This window comes from Phodopus roborovskii, unplaced genomic scaffold (assembly GCF_943737965.1).
Source record: "Phodopus roborovskii unplaced genomic scaffold, PHOROB, whole genome shotgun sequence".
Classification (NCBI taxonomy): Eukaryota; Metazoa; Chordata; class Mammalia; order Rodentia; family Cricetidae; genus Phodopus; species Phodopus roborovskii.
Genome location: NW_026126613.1, coordinates 413,481 through 432,043, shown reverse-complemented (window position 1 = coordinate 432,043; position 18,563 = coordinate 413,481). Strand labels below are relative to the sequence as shown.

The 18,563-nt window shown below is 44.8% G+C and overlaps 1 protein-coding gene across 1 annotated transcript in view; it reads right to left on the bottom strand.

Annotated features, from left to right (window-relative positions):
* The window catches only part of Epm2a (EPM2A glucan phosphatase, laforin), an 81,891-nt gene extending 64,109 nt beyond the window's left edge, over positions 1–17,782 (bottom strand). Inside the window, exon 1 of the mRNA XM_051206179.1 lies at positions 17,461–17,782. Within this exon, the coding sequence (XP_051062136.1) occupies positions 17,461–17,782 (322 nt within the window). The remainder of the gene's footprint in view (positions 1–17,460) is intronic.
* Positions 17,783–18,563: the final 781 nt, after the last annotated feature.

The following is an 18,563-nucleotide window of genomic DNA, read 5'->3' as shown; positions in this document are numbered from 1 at the left end:
TACACATGTAAACACACACACAAAAAACAATTAATTAAAAACATAAAGCAAATGCTCCAAACTATGTTTTCATTCTTTGACATACATAGAAGCCTATCAGAAAGCTCCGGATCACAGGTGAACTAAGAACAATGAGTCACAAGCCAGTGTCCTTCTGGGTAGCATTATCTCAGTACAGGCAATGTTTGGATGCAGAGAACATAGCGCCATCATACTGAGGCTGGGAATTCCTCAGAACACGGGGGGGGGGGGGGTATCGTGCTTTCAACTCCACACTAACACAGCCTGGCAAACGCCCCTCTTAGCAATCTCACAGTAAGTACTCTGGCATGAAATATCTCTTCAATTAAGGTTTCTTTCAAGTGTAGATTAAGTACTTTAATAAAGCATTCCCTTCAGCTGATCTAGTTCTGCTCTCAAAACCATCTCTGTTCTAGGCTGCAGGTTCTGCTACATGATATATTTCCTGAGTGCTGCAGACATGCAGCTAAAATGAGCATCACACGGGCCCAATCTGGTTACTGGAATGAAACTAGAAATGCAAAGCTAACTATTATTATTTTGCATATCATTCCCAGTCCACTCTCCCCCCCCCCATCCTTCCAGGCCCCCACACCCCCACAATCTCCACCCACTCCCCAGGGAGGGTGTTGCCTTCCAGGAGGGATCATCAAAATCTGTCAAGTCATTTGGAGTAGGGACTAGGCCCTCCCTCCTGCCTCTAGGGTAAGGGAGTATCGCTCCATGGGGAATGTGCTCCCAAAGTCCTTTTGTGCACCTGGGATACATCCTATTCCCACTGTCCGAGGTCCCTTAGACTGCTCGGGCCTTCTAACTGAGACCCACATTCAGGGGGTCTGAGTCAGTCCAATGCTGGTTTCCCAGCTATCAGTCTGGGGATCCACGAGCTCCCCCTTATTCAGGTCAGCTGTCACTGTGGGTTTCTCCAGCCTGGTCTTGACCCCTTTGCTCATCACTTCTCCCCTCTCTGCAACTGTTTAGCTGTGGGTGTCTGCTTCTGTTTCCATCAGCTACTGGATGAAGGCTCTAGGATGGCACGTAAGGTAGTCATCAATCTCATTGTCAGGGAAGGGCATTTAAGGTAGCCTTTCCGCTATTATTGAGATTGTTAGTTGGGGTCATCCTTGTAGGTCTCTGGACATTTCCCTAAGTGCCAGTTTTCTCTTCAAACCTATATTGGCTCCCTCTATTATGGTATCTCTTTTCTTGTTCTCCTCTGTTCCTCCCCAGACTAAATCTTCCTGGTCCCTCTTTTTCTCCTCTCCCCTCCTCTCCTCCCCTCCTCTTTATCCTAACTCCCTCTCCACTCACTGCCCCCACCCCACCCCCAATATGCTCAGGAGTTCTTGTCCCTTTCCCCTTCTCTCTTAGGAAACATCTATGCCCTAAATACAAAGGTACCCACATTTGTAAAAGAAACATTACTAAAAACTCAAATCTCACATAAAACTTCACACACTTATAGTGGGAAACTTCAACACCCCACTCTCACCACTAGACAGGACCACCAGACAGAAACTTGACAAAGAAATAAAAGAACTAACAGAAGTTATTTCCCAATTGGGTTTAACAGACATATATAAAACATTCCATCCAAAAACAAAAGAATATACCTTCTATTCAGCTCCACATGGAACCTTCTCTAAAATCGACCACGTACTTAGCAACATAGCAAACCGCAACAAATACAAAAAAAAAAAAAAAAATTGGAATAGTCCCCTGTATCCTATCAGACCACCACGCTTTAAAGTTGGAATTCAACAACAACACAAATTGCAGAAACCCTACAAACTCATGGAAACTGAACAGTGTGCAAATGTACCATTTCTGTGCTAAGGAAGAAATAAAGAAATTAAAGACTTCCTGAAATTCAACGAGAATGAAGACACAACATACCTGAACTTATGGGACACTCTGAAAGCAGTGCTACGAGGGAAGTTCATTGCACTGACAGCCCATATGAAGAAAACAGAGGATAGTCATATTACAGAATTAACAGCGCAACTGAAAGCCTTAGAACAAAAACAAGCAAACTCACCCCAGAGGAGCAGATGCCAGGAAATAATCCATTTGAGGGCTGAAATCAATAAAATAGAAACTAGGAAAACAATACAAAAAAATCAATGCAACAAAGAGTTGGTTCTTCGAGAAAAACAAGATAGACAAACCTTTATCCAAACTAACCAAAAGACAGAAAGAGAACATGCAAATTAACAAAATCAGAAATGAAAAACAGGACATAACAACAGACACAGGAAACCCAGAGATTCTTCATGTCATACTTTGAAAACCTGTACTCCCCAAAAATTTGAAAATTCAAAGGAAATGGACAAATTTCTAGATAGATATGTCTTACCAAAATTAAATCAAGAACAGATAAGCAATTTAAATAGACCTATAACCCATGATAAAATAGAAACAGTCATAAAAAGTATCCCCAAAAAAAGCCCAGGGCCAGATGGTTTCAGTGCAGAATTCTACCAGAAATTCAAAGAAGAGCTAATACCAATACACCTCAAGTTGTTCCACACAATAGAAGCAGAAGGTTCATTGCCAAACTCTTTTTACAAGGCTATGATTACCTTGGTACCCAAGACACACAAAGACACAAACAACTAAGAAAGAGAACTACAGACCAATATCCCTCATGAACATTGATGCAAAAAGTGCTCAATAAAATGCTCGCAAATCGTATCTAAGAACACATCAGAGATATCATCCACCATGACCAAGTAGGCTTCATCCTAGGGATGCAGGGATGGTTCAACATATGAAGATCTATCAATGTAATCAATCCACCATATAAACAACCTGAAAAAGAAACATCACATGATCATCTCCCTAGATGCTGAAAAAGCCTTTGACAAAATCCAACACCCCTTCAAGATAAAGGTCTTGGAGAGATCATGGATAACAGGAACATACCTAAACATAATAAAGGCAATAGCCAGTAAACCAACAGCCAACATCAAATGTAATTTTTAAACACTAAATTATTCTTGAAAAACGATAAACCGCACTGTTTTAAAGCCTTTCAATGAGATGTAATATAAAAGGAGATCTACTTATCTAGTGATTTCAAGTCATACAGGGATTTTTATCCCATGACACACTGCATTTATGAGGATGAACCCATAAAATTATACCACTACTAAGGTTATTACATCGTGGTTCTTGTAGTATACTCTTTATGTTTGCACAATGATGAAATTGCCTAACAACGTATTTCCAGAACATATCTCTGTAGATAAACATTATGAAACTGTTTCTTAGAATTTGCCATCACTATGAATAACACAGATTTGGGACTACATATGATTTATTACTAGTGGTGTGTTGTAGGATATTATTTTAAGGTATGTTACATTTGTTTATGCTCTGGAATATTGGCTTAATGACGTACAGATGTGTTGCTTTTGTTTACGGGGCATTTGTTTGACTCTGTGAAGCTGGGACTCTTTGCCTGTCTAAAGCACCCGATGGTCCTAATGCAGAGCTTCATGGTCAATAGTGAGGCCGGAGCAAGGGCAGGCGGGGCTGGAAGGCCCAGAGCATAAATAGAAGGGGAAATCTGGGAGAAGGTGAAGAAGGAGCATGATAAAATAAGGAGAGGGGGACATCAGGGGCCAGCCACCCACAGAGTAAGAGTGAAAGTAAGATACACAGAGTCAAAAAAGGTAAAAGCCCAGAGGCAAAAAAAAATTAGACAGGTTAATTTGAGAAAAGTTGCCAAAAAATAACACACACCTGTGGGAGCCCACAAGCGACTCAGTTTCTGAGTCTATTCTGACTTATAAGACATTAATAAGAGTTCAAGCTTGCTTGTTTCAGTCTCCTTGAGAGCTGTGAGAAAGCTCTGATTAAGCCCATGGGAGCGAGCACATTATCTAACTAAGAAGCTTCTGATGCCAGAAAGGCGCACAGAGATAGGGAAGGAAGCTGCTTGCCGCTATCAGGACTCGCGTGATAAACCTGGCTGCTCCTCCATTCGAGGACGGTGCAGGGAGCTGGTTAGCTGACTATGTTGCTCTTTGTTCTGCTTTGCCTCTAGCATGCATACAAGCAGGGTCTAAATTAAAGTCAGGACTGTCCGGTGTGCTGAAAGGCATGGACCAGGCAGTCCTCCCGAATCTGTTCTGTGTTTCTGTCTGTTTCTTTTATCTGCCTTTTCTCAATCATCACACCCCTACTCAGGAGCTCGGGAAGTGCTCCACCACTTAGCTCTTTCCACGGCTACTTTGTAATGATTTTATTTAGAGACAGGGTTTTACTAAGGTGCCCAAACTGGCCTTGAATTCATTCAGTAACCCAGGTGAGGCCCCAGTTTATAACTGTCCTGCAACGGGCCCTTGACTATCTGAGAACATCAGTCTATGTCCACAGTCCCAGCTACACCACAATTTCTTTTAAACTACCCTTCCTAAGGCTAGCCTGCCTTCACCCAACCCTCCCATCCCCTATTACTCTTCATTCCGTACACATTTGTCCACAGTATTCCACTGGAGACTGGAAATGAAATCATCTGCCAACTGCTACATTAATTTTTCTTCTTCCTTCGCCTGCCTGTGCTGCTCAAAGCCATGACACCCTCTGGTGAAGCCCTCTATGTATTCATCATGCTGCTGTCCTGGGTGACCTCAAGTTCAACCCGATGATTTAGACCCTGACTTCATTCCAACTGATATGGTCATCCCTCTGGGTCCAGGGATGTTCATGCTCTTACATAAAGTGGTCCAGTATTTGCACAGGTATCTTTAGTATACCTCAAGGTATCTCTAGGTTCCTTGGGACGCCCAATGTGATCTCAAAGTGACATAAAGAGTTGTAGCACTTTAGCATTTAAGAACTAGTAACAAGAGAAAGGCCTGTATATGTCTAGTGAAGATGCAATTTCATGGGAATTTTTGACTCGGGGTTGGTGGGTAGACATCAGATATGGAATCTAACAATACAAAAAGGCTGGATGTCTTGTTTACTGCTTGTACACGGTCAGTAATGAGAAAACTATTTGAGCAACCTGTGCTTGGGTCTTCTCCTTTGCAGAAAAAAAAAGGACAAATAGTCCTAACAACCTCATGGGGTTGCTACGAGGGAATCAATTAGATAGTGCATTAAAAGGATTTAACACAGGAACTAACACAGTTGGTGTTCCACAACTCAGTGGCAGCTCTAGCTACGATTCTCCTCTAGCCAATCCCAAGCTTTCTGGCCTGCACAAAAATCTTCACAGTGATTTGTAGAACACCACCGAAACACGTTCAGATGATCTGATGAACAGCTTTGTGCAGACTGTGTTTCCAGACAAGATCATAATAATGGTAACTCCATATGGACTCATGGGATTTTTTTCCAGTAATTCTGCTACTTCACAAAAATTTCTGCCCAAACCATGGGAACTGCCCCTGAAAACTGAAAGTAATTAAAACTCCTAAACCTTTCCTCTTGATTATATTGAAGGTAAGCAATTTTCTTGTTTTCTATTGTTGTAAAGCAATGCATATATAAGAGTTCATTTTGCCTGATTTCTTCTTGTTGGTTTATTCCTATTTGGGGGACATCATATTTGAATACTAAATCCCTCAAACAAATTACGGACTCTCCCTATTTTCTCTTGCCAGAGAATCAGATGGAGTTCCTGATGAGCTTCCTGATGAGCAGGTGAGCAGGAAGGAACCTGGTCAGGGTTATTACTCTGGCTCCCACATTATGTCCACACTGGGATACTAATCAGAGCCCTGGAGAAGCCACTTGTCCACCTTCTGTGAGTCTACTTAACTAACTCACTGGAAGGTGCCTCTGTTTTTAAACTTATAGACAAAGAAGTTGTGCGAGGTCTCTGAAATCCTTTCCTGAAAATCAAAGTTGCCATTCCTGACACATTTTACCCCCCCAGTAAAATACGGGGACTGGTGCTTTATCAGAAATAAACTCAAAGGCGATTTTTAAGACATCAGAAATGCATAAATGATGATGACATTGAAGAGGTTTTTCGCTTTATGTGGTTTACAATATCCTTTATAAATCAGTGCAAAGTTATGAACTAGCCTCATCAGAACCATGTTTTAAAGACTTACCCACGTGCTGTCCCCAAGTCTGCATGGTTCTACATAGGACAAGAATGTAGTTTACAACTTTGACCCAAGAGGCAAAAGGAAAAGCTGGTCTGATGGCACACACCTGTGGCCCTAGGGAATTTAGAAGGGGTCTTGGTGGAATCAGAAGCCAAGTTCATTCTCCTGTATATAGTGAGCTTGAGGCTAGCCTAGGCTAACTGGGGACATGTCTCAAAAACAAGCAAACAAATAAATAAATAAATGGTAAGGGAAGAAGTGGGGAACATGCCTCAGGAACATACTCTAGACATTTCAAAATAAAATAAATATTTTCCTCTCTGAAAACAGCAAAGAATTTATTTAGCAAAAGGCAATTAAAATTTTGTGTCATGCTTCAGCTGTTCAAAAGCAAAGATAACCTCTATTTGGATCGAATATTATAAACAACTTTAAATAGCTTAATTTTTCAAAGCAGCTCTTTTCTCTTGAATAAAATGCAGTACCTATGGCAGTGTCAAAATTGTCCCTGCCTGAGTAGACACTAACAGTCATTATGCCGATGAATACCTCTAACTTTTTTTTCTTTGTGGAGGATAAGAATATCCTCTACACACATGTGCTCACTCATGGTGAAGCCTTAATATCAACAGATGTCAGGAAGCAATCATTTATTGTGGTTCACAAGGCACTTTTCTCATGCAATCCGTCTTGCTGAATTAACTCTCCAGGAAATTCTGGCACAGAGTAAACCGAAATGAAACCACAACGAAGCATTTCTTGAACATGTCATAAATATTAAAGCATGGACTTGACTACAGCGAGAAGGACCCGATAGAATGAGCATCCGCACCAGGGCCTCGGAGATGTCTCGGAGGACAGAGCACTTGCCTCCCAGAATGAGGAACTGAATTTGGATCCCCAGCACCCATTTAAAGCTGAACACTCTAGCACACATCTGTAGTCCCAGTGATAACCTCCCAGAGACGGAAGGAGGCAGGAGACTGCCCCTAAGCTCATAGGTCAGCCAGCCTGATACCCACAGCAACAAACAAGAGACCTGAACGTAAGCAGGGTGGAAGGTTAGGATCCACGGCCAAAGCTGCCCTCTGACCTCTACATGTGTGTCCATGCTCACATGCACATCATGCACACACACGCAGATACTATAACAAGCATGTGTACAATCTGAGTTTTTTGGTTTTGTTTGGTTTTGTTTTGTTTTTAGTATGGCTGCTAAAGCACACTGAAAGAACAAATACCAGGATTTGTGTAGGACATTTTAACTGAGTGTAATTACCACATCAAGGCAACTTTGGAGCAACATAAAACTAGCACTTTACTTCTTTCTTCCCACATCTTTTCTAACTGAATGGGAATTTTTTTTTTTTTTTTTAGAATTTCTTGGGATGAAGTGGGCATGTGGAAATTGGGATAAGGAGGATTGTGAGAGAATAAGAAACTCACTTAAAGCAAGCTGGATGTGGTGGCGAACACCTTCCATCCCAGATCCTGCAGGGAGAGGGGCAGAGGCAGGTGGTTCTCTGTGAGTTTAAGGCCAGAGCGGTCTGTATATCGACTTTCAGGTCAGCCAGAGATAAGCAGTGAGACCCTGTCTCAAAAGAGAAGGAGGAGAGAGGAAGTGGAGAGAAGAGAGAGAGAGAGAGAGAGAGAGAGAGAGAGAGAGAGAGAGAGAGAGAGAGAGAGAGAGAGAGAACATGCAATGACACACTGCCACCCAGTGGAATCCGACAGAATTTCATGGCACTTTTCAGTTGGAAACTAGTCTTCCAAATGTGGGATACCTCAAAATCCCCCTTGTACTGTAGCAGAAGGGTCATTACCTCTTTCCCCGAGTCTGAGAGTAGAGTCTATGTCTATGTAGTAGCAAACCCTAGAGCTCAAGGCTCCCAGTCTCCCCGTTCACCCACAGGGCCGCTCCCAAGGAGCCTGTAAGCCCTGCTCTTGTCCAAACTCTGACCTCCCCAGCAGGTTTGACTGAGACTCAGGGGCCATAAAGTGTCCCCATAAAACAGCCTGCGAGGGAAAGCCAGTGACATGAAAACTCCTGGGAGATTTTTCTATTATTTTTCCTTCAAAAACTGTAAGATCTGATTCTATTTCAAGGATGGGTGTGTGTATTTTAATTTTAAAATGTTTTCCGCTTTCCAGTGTCTCTTTTTGAAGAACAGAGTTCTTCTTTCTGTTGATGTTAAAGGTTATGCCTCACATCACAGGCTCAAATGAAAGCCTTCAGGCAGAGCCCCATCAACACCGGCCAGGCGGCGGAGGTGAAATGAACACGTGCCCCTAGAGTGCCAGCAACGGGCCCTTGTTGTGGAAATCACTGGAACTATGTAAAGACGTGTTACATTTGCTAATGCTGTGGAATATTACTATGTAAAGGTGTGTTGTTTGGTTTGCACTGCATGTGTTTAATTATGTAAAGGTGGGTTCACCTGTTTGGTCTAACAAAGAGCTGAACGGCCAATAGCTAGGCAGAGAAGAGGTACGTAGAGATGGCAGGCAGAGAGAATAATAGGAGGGGAAATCTAGGCTTGGGAGGGGAGAAGAGAGGAAAGAACCAGGGAGACGCCCAGCACTAGAAGAAGCCAGGCAGCCGCCAGACAGACAGACACAGGAAGCAGTAAAAGTAAGATACACAGAAAGAAGAACGGCCGAGGCAAAAGGTAGGTAAAGAGAAACAGGTTAATTTAAGATAAAAGAGCTGGCCAGAATGAGCCCAAGCTAGGCCAAGCATTTATAACTAGTAAGAAGTGTCCATGACATGATTTTGGAGCTGGCTGGTGCCCCCCTAAAAAAAAAGCCTGGTACAGACCATAGCAGATGCACACAGAGATTGAGATATTAAATAGCCTTGCACTTAATCCAAAGTAACAAGTATAAGCATGTGTGAGTATAACGCTCAAATGGAAAGGTTTTTATAGTTAATTTTATAATGCATAATTGTGTTTAAGAAACATGTATATGACTACTTTAAATGCCATCCTAGAGCCTTCATCCAGTAGCTGATGGAAGCAGAAGCCGAGATCCACAACTAAGCACTGAGCCAAACTCCTGGAATCCAGTTTCAGAGAGGGAGGAGTCATGAACAAAGGGGTCAGGACCAGGCTGGAGAAACCCACAGAGGCAGCTGACCTGAGCAAGTAGGAGCTCATGGACCTGAGTCTGACAGCTGGGGAACCAACATAGGACCAAACCAGGTTCCCTGAACATGGGTGTCAGCTAGGAGGACTGGGCAGTCTATGGGGCCTCTGGCAGTGGAACCAGGATGTGTCCCTAGAGCATGAACAGACTTCAGGAGCCCATTTCCCATGGAGGGATACTCCCTTAGCCTAGAGACACAGGGGAGGGCCTAGGCCCTGCCCCAAATGACTTGACAGACTTTGATGATCCCTCATGGAAGGCCTCACCCTCCCTGGGGAGTGGACTGGATGGGATGGGGGGGGTTAATGGTTAGTGGGGGAGGTGGGAGGATGGGAGGGAGAGGGAACTGTGATTAATATGAAAAATAAGGTTGTATCTAATTTAAGTAAAATTTATTAATAAAAAGAAATATGTATAATAATATGTAGGTTAAAGAATCTAGCTGCTGTAGTTTGAATATTTGTATATTTCCCAAATTCCTGCTGAAACCAAAGCGATCGTTTCCAAGAGGTGGGACCATCATGGAAATAATTAAACCAGGTGAGACCCTCATGAATGGGATTAGTGCTCTTGTGAAATGGTTTGAGGGGGCTGGAAAGGTGGCTCAGTGATGATTGCTCTTACAGAGGACCCAAGATTGGTTCCCAGCACCTACCTGGTGGCCCACAACCATCCGTAACTCCAATTCCATGGGAATCCAACACTGAATTCACATGGGACACATGCATACATGCAAGCACTCATACACACAAAATAAAAATTAAGATGCCAAAGGCTTCTCCTCCCACAATGCGGGAACACAGCCTTCATCTCCTATCATGCATTAGGATGAAGTGAGGAGCCATCACTTTGGAAGTGGACAGCAAGTCCTTCCCAGACATCCGACCTCTATGACATTATCTCTAAATGCTTTCCATAGCACAGCAAGACTGAGGGAATGAAGATCGCATAGTTCTTTGTAGAACTGAGACTGCCATAATTGAAACAGACATCCAAGGAATGGGCATGTTATAGGATGCTGATGAGAAATTAAAGTATTAACAGCCTGGCTTCAGGAAATGGGAGGAAAGCATGGGCAAACGTACGGAATCACCGGACTGTGAGGAAATAGAAAGGCTGCACTAAGTTTACACTTTTATTTTCTAAGCAGTAAAATCCATGGAATGGTTTTTGATAATGTGACATTACCCCCATCTAATTTTAGAGACATAATTTTTATAGAAATGTGAGAATTGAACAGAAAAGAAATGCAAGAGTGTCAGCATGTGGAAGGCCACTGAAATGACAAGGAACAATCTAGACATCTATAGCAAAAGCACTGGAATGAAAATTAAATGCCTGAGACGGATGCAGAGTGTATTCTAAGTGCAGAGTTTAACAGCAGTATTCTTGCCAATCCTTCATCAGAAGTACCTGGACAACTATACACTGTTTTCATTCTACAGTCAGTACCAGAACCACTAAACCAAATTCTCTAAGAATATGGCCAAAGAATACTCCAGGATCTTACAATACAGGCAGCCCAACCTACATTTTCTTGTATTTCATAGGCTTGGATGACTAAGATGCAGGGTGTTTCCATCAGGAACACAAAAGGCAGTTCAACAAGGGCTTATAAAGAATTATGGCTCATGGGATCGGGATGCCATGCCTTCCCGGCCATGAAGGACTCCATCCCTCTGGATTCACAGGCCAAAACAAACACTTTCTTCCTTAAGTTGCTCTTGGTTGGAATGTTTTACCACAGCAACAGAAAGTTACTGACACAGATAATCAAGCAAGACAGAGAAGCCAATTCCAAACATAGCAGATGTGAGTGGAGGGGAGGCAGTATAGAAATCCTTTAGCTTTCAAGACAAAGGGATTCCTAAGATTTCTGTCTTCTTTCTAACTCCACAGAAGACAGCTCTTTTGACCAGAGCTCCGACCACCATCTCATGGGAAAAGCCAAGAATGGCCATGTGACTTCTCACTAGGCATTTTTCTTTTCTCTAAACTTAAGCATATGAACTCCTAGCTCTGTGGAATTAGTTAGATTCAGAAAATGTAACTGTCCGGGAAAAGCAAATCCTTTTCTGTTGCATTAAGACAGGTTTGGCTGTACTTTTAGTCATCTGAGATATACTTGAATTTTTTTTTTTTTTTTTTTTTTTTTGGTAATACAATAGAAAAAAAAAAGTTTATAATCTTGAATATGCATGTGGTAGTTTGAAAGAAACTGGCCCCCAAATCGAGTGGCACTATTAGGAGGTGTGGCTTTGTTAGAGGAAGTGTGTCACTTTTGGGGTGGGCTTTTAGGTCTCATATATGCTCAAGCCACACCCAGTGTCTCAGACTACTTCCTGTTGCCTCTCAGCTCCTCCGGCACCCTGTCTGCCTTGCTTACTGCCATGATAATAAACTAACCCTGTGAACTGTAAGTGAGCCACCATAATGAAACGTTTTCCTTTATACAAGTTCTTGTGGGAATAGTACCTTCACAGCAATGGAAGCCCCTAAGACAAATGTGAGCCTCAGCCTATAAAACAAATTTCTTTGAAGCAGGCACTTTACCAGGAACAGAACTGACACATTTTTCTACTTGCTGACTCCCTAATGTATTTTGTTTCATGGTCATGAGGCATTGCCTTTTTTCCCTTCTAGGTCTTTTTTAAAAAAAAAAAAAAAAAGTTTTAATACAAAAGTATACTAGTGGATGTTTCTATTTTTAAGCATATTCGTTTTTTGACATTTCAACGTTAGGAAGTAATTAATACCTAAGAACTCTGATTGGTCTCAGAGAGGTAATGAATTGAATATTCCTAATTTTGTCTGGCAGAGCTAAATGTACATTGCAGGAAGTTTTTGTTTTGTACTTTATATATCTTTCATATTCCACAGCGATAATTAATATGTCATTAATGCGGATCATGTAAAATTCCTTAGGGTTCTCCCAGACAGTTACTTCCATGTGGCCCCTGCTTCTCCACTCCATTGCTTCAACTCACCCTATGAATGAAGGGAGAATTTTACCCTTCCCTTCAAGTCTCACACAGAAACGGTGGGGCCGCAGCTTGCCCAGTAAATACTAGGGTAGGTTAGGCAACTTCAGTAGCTACCACAGGAGGTGGGAGTGGCCAGGGGTGAGGAGACTGGGTCATAGCTTCGATCTACCTCAACAGATCTCTACCCAGTTGGCAGGCACCAGCCAGGAGTCAACCTCAACCCCACAGCTGCTCCAGAACGAACTCACCTCCTTTGCCTCAATGATCCTACACAACTGAAGGGCTCGTGACATGCTGGCTGCCAAAAAGGGACGCTCTTGTTCCTTCCTCAGTAAACAAATATGTTGGTGCTATGTAAATCAGTCTGGCCAAGTAGAATAGACGTATGTCCCCTCTGGGGCCCTGGCCCTTACCTCTCCTCAGCACACTGGTCTCTATCCTTCTCATAATAATTGTTCGTCGTCTGTTAGGAATGTTTCAGGAAATATTAGTAACATGACCCACTGGTCAGCGAACTGGAGGCTTTGACAAAAATGCCCTCCAGCTTCTTACAGTCATCAGACATCCTAACCTCCAGCTTTGGACCAGTGTAGCTGCCTACCCACCACCTATTCATAACCAACCCCAACAGCAGAGCTACCTACATATGTCCAGAGAGCAGCCATCCAAAGAGTACAGGCCTGCTGGAGTCAGAGAGATGGCTCAGTGGTTAAGTGCACACTGGCTGCTCTTCCAGAGGATGAGGGTTCAATTCCCAGGACCCACATGGTGACTCACAACCATCTACAATGCCCTCTTCTGGCCTGGAAGTCTGTGCAAGCACTTGGTGCAAATATATATGTGCTGGCAAAACACCCATACACAGAAAATAAAAAATGAATAACAATGATGAGCATAAAAAGAAAATGTCACTGTGCTGACAATATCGTGAAATGGATGATTGTAGAAGATCACAGGAAATATATGTAATGAAAGATAAAAATGAGAGAAAGGCGTTTTAGAGATGCTTAATGCATAAGAAGAAGGTACATATGGCCTTTGGGGTGGGGACTGAACAAAAACATAGAGAAGAAAATAGTCAAAGGAAAATTTCCATGAATTGAAGAAACTAATTCTTGGTATCAAAGGAAGCAACCAAGTGTCAAGTGACAGTAAACATAGTGAGACACATCCTGACACAATTTATTTTAAAAATTAAAGTTTCAGAGGAAAATAAAATGAACCACCTCCACCAAAACGAAAAAAAAAAAATGGTCTGAGTTTGGTAATAGAATTATCCACCAACATTGATGACAAAAGTGTTGAGGCAAACCCTGCAAAGGGCTGAGATCAGAATGCTTTTACTAAATGACTAATCTGTGATGGGGGGCGGGGCTCAGACACGGTGTGTCCCATCTGACACTTTCTGAGAGTTATTGGAGAACACAACAAACAGAATGATTAAGTTGCTCGAGAACTTAATGTGGAACCCAAAGCAAGGCAGCAAATGCTGCTTGCAGGGGGGGCGGGCATAAAGATGGTACTGCTTCATCTTGCCTCAAGGTCAGAGATTTCCAAACTGTCCTTAGTGTAAAGTCAGAAGACCTAAAGGTCTAAGGTGTGGCTGCTGTAGGATGTTCGACCTTGGTAGAGGATGTCTTATCTAAATGACGACAGATTTGATCTGAGGTGTGGTTACTCTTGACCCTCAAGGCCGGATTGCAGGAAACTGAGTCTAAGGTGTGGTTAAGGGAAGAAAGGCTGTTTGTTCCTTATACGTGATAAAGAATCTTTTGCCATGTTCCCCTTTGGTTGGGGTACTTAAGGATGTTGAAGAATAAACTTGGCATGTTCATTATTCACTGCATTGCCCTCCTGTCTCTATCCTGTGTCTCTGTCTTTTTTTTTTTTTTTAATCATCTTTACCTGCCCTTTCTCAACACACACACACACACACACACACACACACACACACATCCCCGCCAGGTACAAACCAGGCAAAGTCAGCTGGATCAGACTGAAGGCCCACAAGGACAGCAGGGCAGCTTCATATTAGTGATAACTATTAGTGATTAACTGCAACAGGAACCCCAGGTCTGCAAGGAAAGTTATTTTTGAGGAAAATTACAATTATTAAACTCTGTGATTAAACAAGAAATCTTGAGGGCTGGTGTTAAAATAGTTAAAAAAGAAGAAATTTGAAATTAAGTTGTAGAAGAACTTTTCAATATAAGCTTATAGTAAAACAGATCATTTTAAGCAAAATTTGAGTAAGGCCGGCATTACAGTGAAGAAAAGGGACTTTATCCACTCAGGGATAGTCTCTGGCTCTGTAACTCGTGTGTGTGTGTGTGTGTGTGTGTGTGTGTGTGTGTGTGTGTGTGTGTGTGTGTTCTTGAGACAGGGTCACTCTATTACGTAGCTCTGGCTGCCTTGGAATTCTCTTTGTACACCAATTTGGCTTCTGAAAATTCAGAGATCCACCTGCCTGTCTCCTGAGTGCTGGGATTAAAGGCCTGTGCCTTTATAGAGATTTATAGTGACAATAATAGATTAGTGGTTCACAACTGTTATCCCAGCACTCCAGAGGCTGAGGAAGGAGTCACCGCCACCCAGCTGCAGCCTAGCCTGGGCCACATATGGTGTGAGAGAGCCTGTCAACCCTACCTAACACTTATACATGCATCTACACTATTCTAAACAAAGCACATTCTGGGTAAGGCAGTTCAACCCTTCCAGTGACAGCACAACCATTCTGGCTCTTTTTTTTTTTAAATTTTATATAACAAAGTCCAATTAAATGGCTCTTAAACACAGGGCATCGCCACATCTTGTTAATTTCCAACCCTCGGCACCGACTGACCCATCTGCAAGAGGGCATTGGTAACAGTGAGAAACAGAACATGAACACATAGAAACAAAGACGGGGTTGGAGAAAGGAGAGGATCTATGTGCATTCTTTTTAGAAACCTTCAAAAGAGCAATCCCCTTTAATAGGGTAATAATGAACCCTCCACAAAATAAAAGCCAATTATCACTTGTATAATTTAAAATGAGGATATAAAATCAGGAGGGAAGAACAAGGTAGTGAGTATGGACTAAATTCTTCGTATTTTGGAGCAGCTGCAGTTGTTAATTTTGTGCATTTACAGCAGGTGTCAATAGATATGAATTGTTTACAAGTTATATATAATGTATGTGGTAACTATCAAAAAATCGAAAGCAGACAAGTTGAAGTGGGTGCAGTAAGAAATAGCAATGAAGCAGATTATTAGGCATCTTGGGTGATGTCAGAAAAGCTGATAAAGGAGAGGAGATGGAGATGGAAAACCTGGTATATTTTACACTGTTTTTAAAATTATCAGGTGTTATTTTATGGTGGAGAAGACCACAGCAATATTAATAGAAATACACTTCAAAGGGAAGGACAAGCAAAGGCAGGTACCTCTCACTTCTGATATAATGAAAGACAGCCATGTTAGCTGGCCATGAAACCCAGAAGTTTAAATAATTACTGAGCCATGCTGTCTCAGTTAGGATTTCTATTGCCGAGAATAGACACCATGACCACGGGAACTCTTATAAAACAAAAACATTTAATTGGAGTGGCTGACACTTCCAGAGGTTTAGTGTGATGGCCCTTGGGGGCTTGCAGACAAACACAGTGCTGGACCCGAGCCCTGCATCTTGATAGACAGGGAACGGGAAGTGGTCTGAGACACCAGACATGGCTTGAGCACATATGAGTCCTCAAAGTCCGCCTCCACAGTAACACACTTCCCCAACAAGACCACACCTACTCCGACGAAGCCACACCTCTCATTTGGAGGGACCTGCTCATTTCCATCAAAGAAAAGGCTGCCTCAATCCACCCTGTGTTGTGGGCACGCGGATACCACCTCTTCAGGACATCCCTGACTGAAATGTTAAGTGGCTACATTTTGGCTTCTCTGAATACACTGTACAGAAATACTCCCAAATGCAGAAAAGAAAACTCTGCACCTGGATTCCAATCCAAGAATGTCTGGAACCTGAATGCACAGAGACAGGTGCGCAGTATTTTTTTTTTTTTTACTTAAAAAAATAAAACATACCCAGATGCCATAAGCTGAGCTGCACTAATAATATGGTTAGAGAAAAATATAAATATTCAAAATGATATATTGTACAATATTTGGTCAAAAAGTTACACGTACACATGTGTGCTTACGGTGCTGCATGGCAAAAAAATGCTGTTTTCACTCATATATATTTTTATTATTATAACGTTTCCTTGAAACAATGTCTCATTCTGTAGCCTCTGGGGCTGGGAACTCCCAGAAATCCTCCTGTCTCGGCTTTCCAGAGCTGGGATTTGTGCCATCACACCTGGCTACTTATTTTTATTGTTATTATTATTTCTTTCCAACCAGTATTACTCTTTATGTATTTTAAGGAATCAAGTCGTATCTGGTATCTGGCCGAGCTGTCACTGGGGGAGGAGCTTGCTATTTCCCACTAGTTCACTCTCAAAAATCTCTGGGAAAATTCCCTGCAGGCCTGGGATTGGCGCCTTTTGTGTGGGTTAGAAGCCGAGAACCGCCAGGGCCAGGCCTGGGGCTGCGAGCCGCGTGCAGGGACGCGGGGACGTAGGGTGACAAGGTGGGCAGGACTCGGGGGCAGGACTCGGGGGCGAGCGGTGGCCGACAGCAGGGTGTGCGGGAGCGCGCGAATCGCGGGTGCGCGCCCCGGAAGCCGCGGGTGGGGTGCAGCGACCTGATGCACGGGGAACCGCGGGGTGCAAGCCCGAGACAGCGGCCGGGTGCACGGGGAACCACGGGGTGCAAGCCCGAGACAGCGGCCGGGGTGCACGGGGAACAGTGGGGTGCAAGCCCGAGGCCGCGGCCTGGTGCATGGGGAACCGCGGGATGCAAGCCCGAGGCCGCGGCCGGGTGCACGGGGAACCGCCGGGTGCAAGCCCGAGGCCGGGTGCACGGGGAACCGCCGGGTGCAAGCCCGAGGCAGTGGCCTGGTGCACGGGCAGCCGCGCGGTGCAGAGGCCGGGTGCATGGGGAACCGCGGGGTGCAAGCCCGAGGCCGGGTGCACGGGGAACCGCGGGGTGCAAGCCCGAGGCCGTGGCCGGGTGCATGGGGAACCGCGGGGTGCAAGCCCGAGGCCGTGGCCGGGTGCACGGGGAACCGCGGGGTGCAAGCCCGAGGCCGTGGCCGGGTGCACGGGCAGCCGCGCGGCGCGAGCCCCGGGCCCTGGAGCGCAGTACCTTCCCAGCGCAGCTCGCCTCCGGGCTCGCGCTGCAGGAACTTGTACCAGAACGTGTCTACGCGGCCGGCGCCCTCGCGGCCCGGCTCCGTCCCGCCGACCGCCGCCGCCTCGTTGTCCGGCGCCAGCTCCACCTCGGCGAGCCACAGGCCGGGCTCCTGCAGCGCCAGCGCGGCCGCCCCCGCCGCGGTGCCCGCGGGCCTGAGGCGCACGGCCCCGCGCGGCTCCCAGCGCCCCAGCTCCGGCCGCGATCCCGCGAGCAGTAGCTCGGGCCGCGCCCCGGCCACCGCGGGCGGCACCACCACGCCGAAGCGGAACAGCATGGCGAGCGCCGCCGGTCCTGGGCGTCTCGGCGAGCGGCGGGCGCTGCGAGCCCCGGGGCCGCGCGGACACGTGCCGCGCCGCGCCGCGCGTTTGCGGTCGGGGTCACGCGGCTGTGGGTTCCCGGGCACCCGGGGCCTGCGACAGGAGAGGCCACCGCGGGGACAGGAGAGAGGGAAATGTCCCGTCGCCTTCCTGGAGACTGGAAAGCGCCTTCACTGAGTCACGAAGGAGGAGATGCCGCCTGGCTGAGCCCCCAGCCTCACCCCCCCCCTCCGTCGCCGCCCCCCCCAGTGAAGTTGCTGGAAAGGTCCAGTTTCATCCCTGCGGCCTCTGTTTATGAAGTGGGGAACATGCAGGTGGATAAGGGTCTCTAGAGATGCTCCACTGCAAATGCAGAACCCCGAGTTCACCCAACACACTGAGTACTTCCCCTTGCCTAGGGGTACTTAGGAGCAAAACACAACTCCTGTTTCTAGGGAAAACGATCTTCTCAAGATCAAAACAAACCCTTGATTGTGAGAGGATAAGCATGTAAGTTTAGAAACAAGGCCTCAAGGTGGAGACCAGCTCAAACTTATAGGCCCAGAGCCCGGCTACATCCGTGTGTGTGTGTGTGTGTGTGTGTGTGTGTGTGTGTGTGTGTGTGTGTGTTTCATTAAAAATCAGCTATTTAAAAATTACTTCTTGTAAATATTAGCACTTGTTTTTCCTCGTAAAACATCTTTGGATCAAGAAACAGCTTTTCATTATTTTGCCAAAAGAAAAGTCTACATCTTGCCA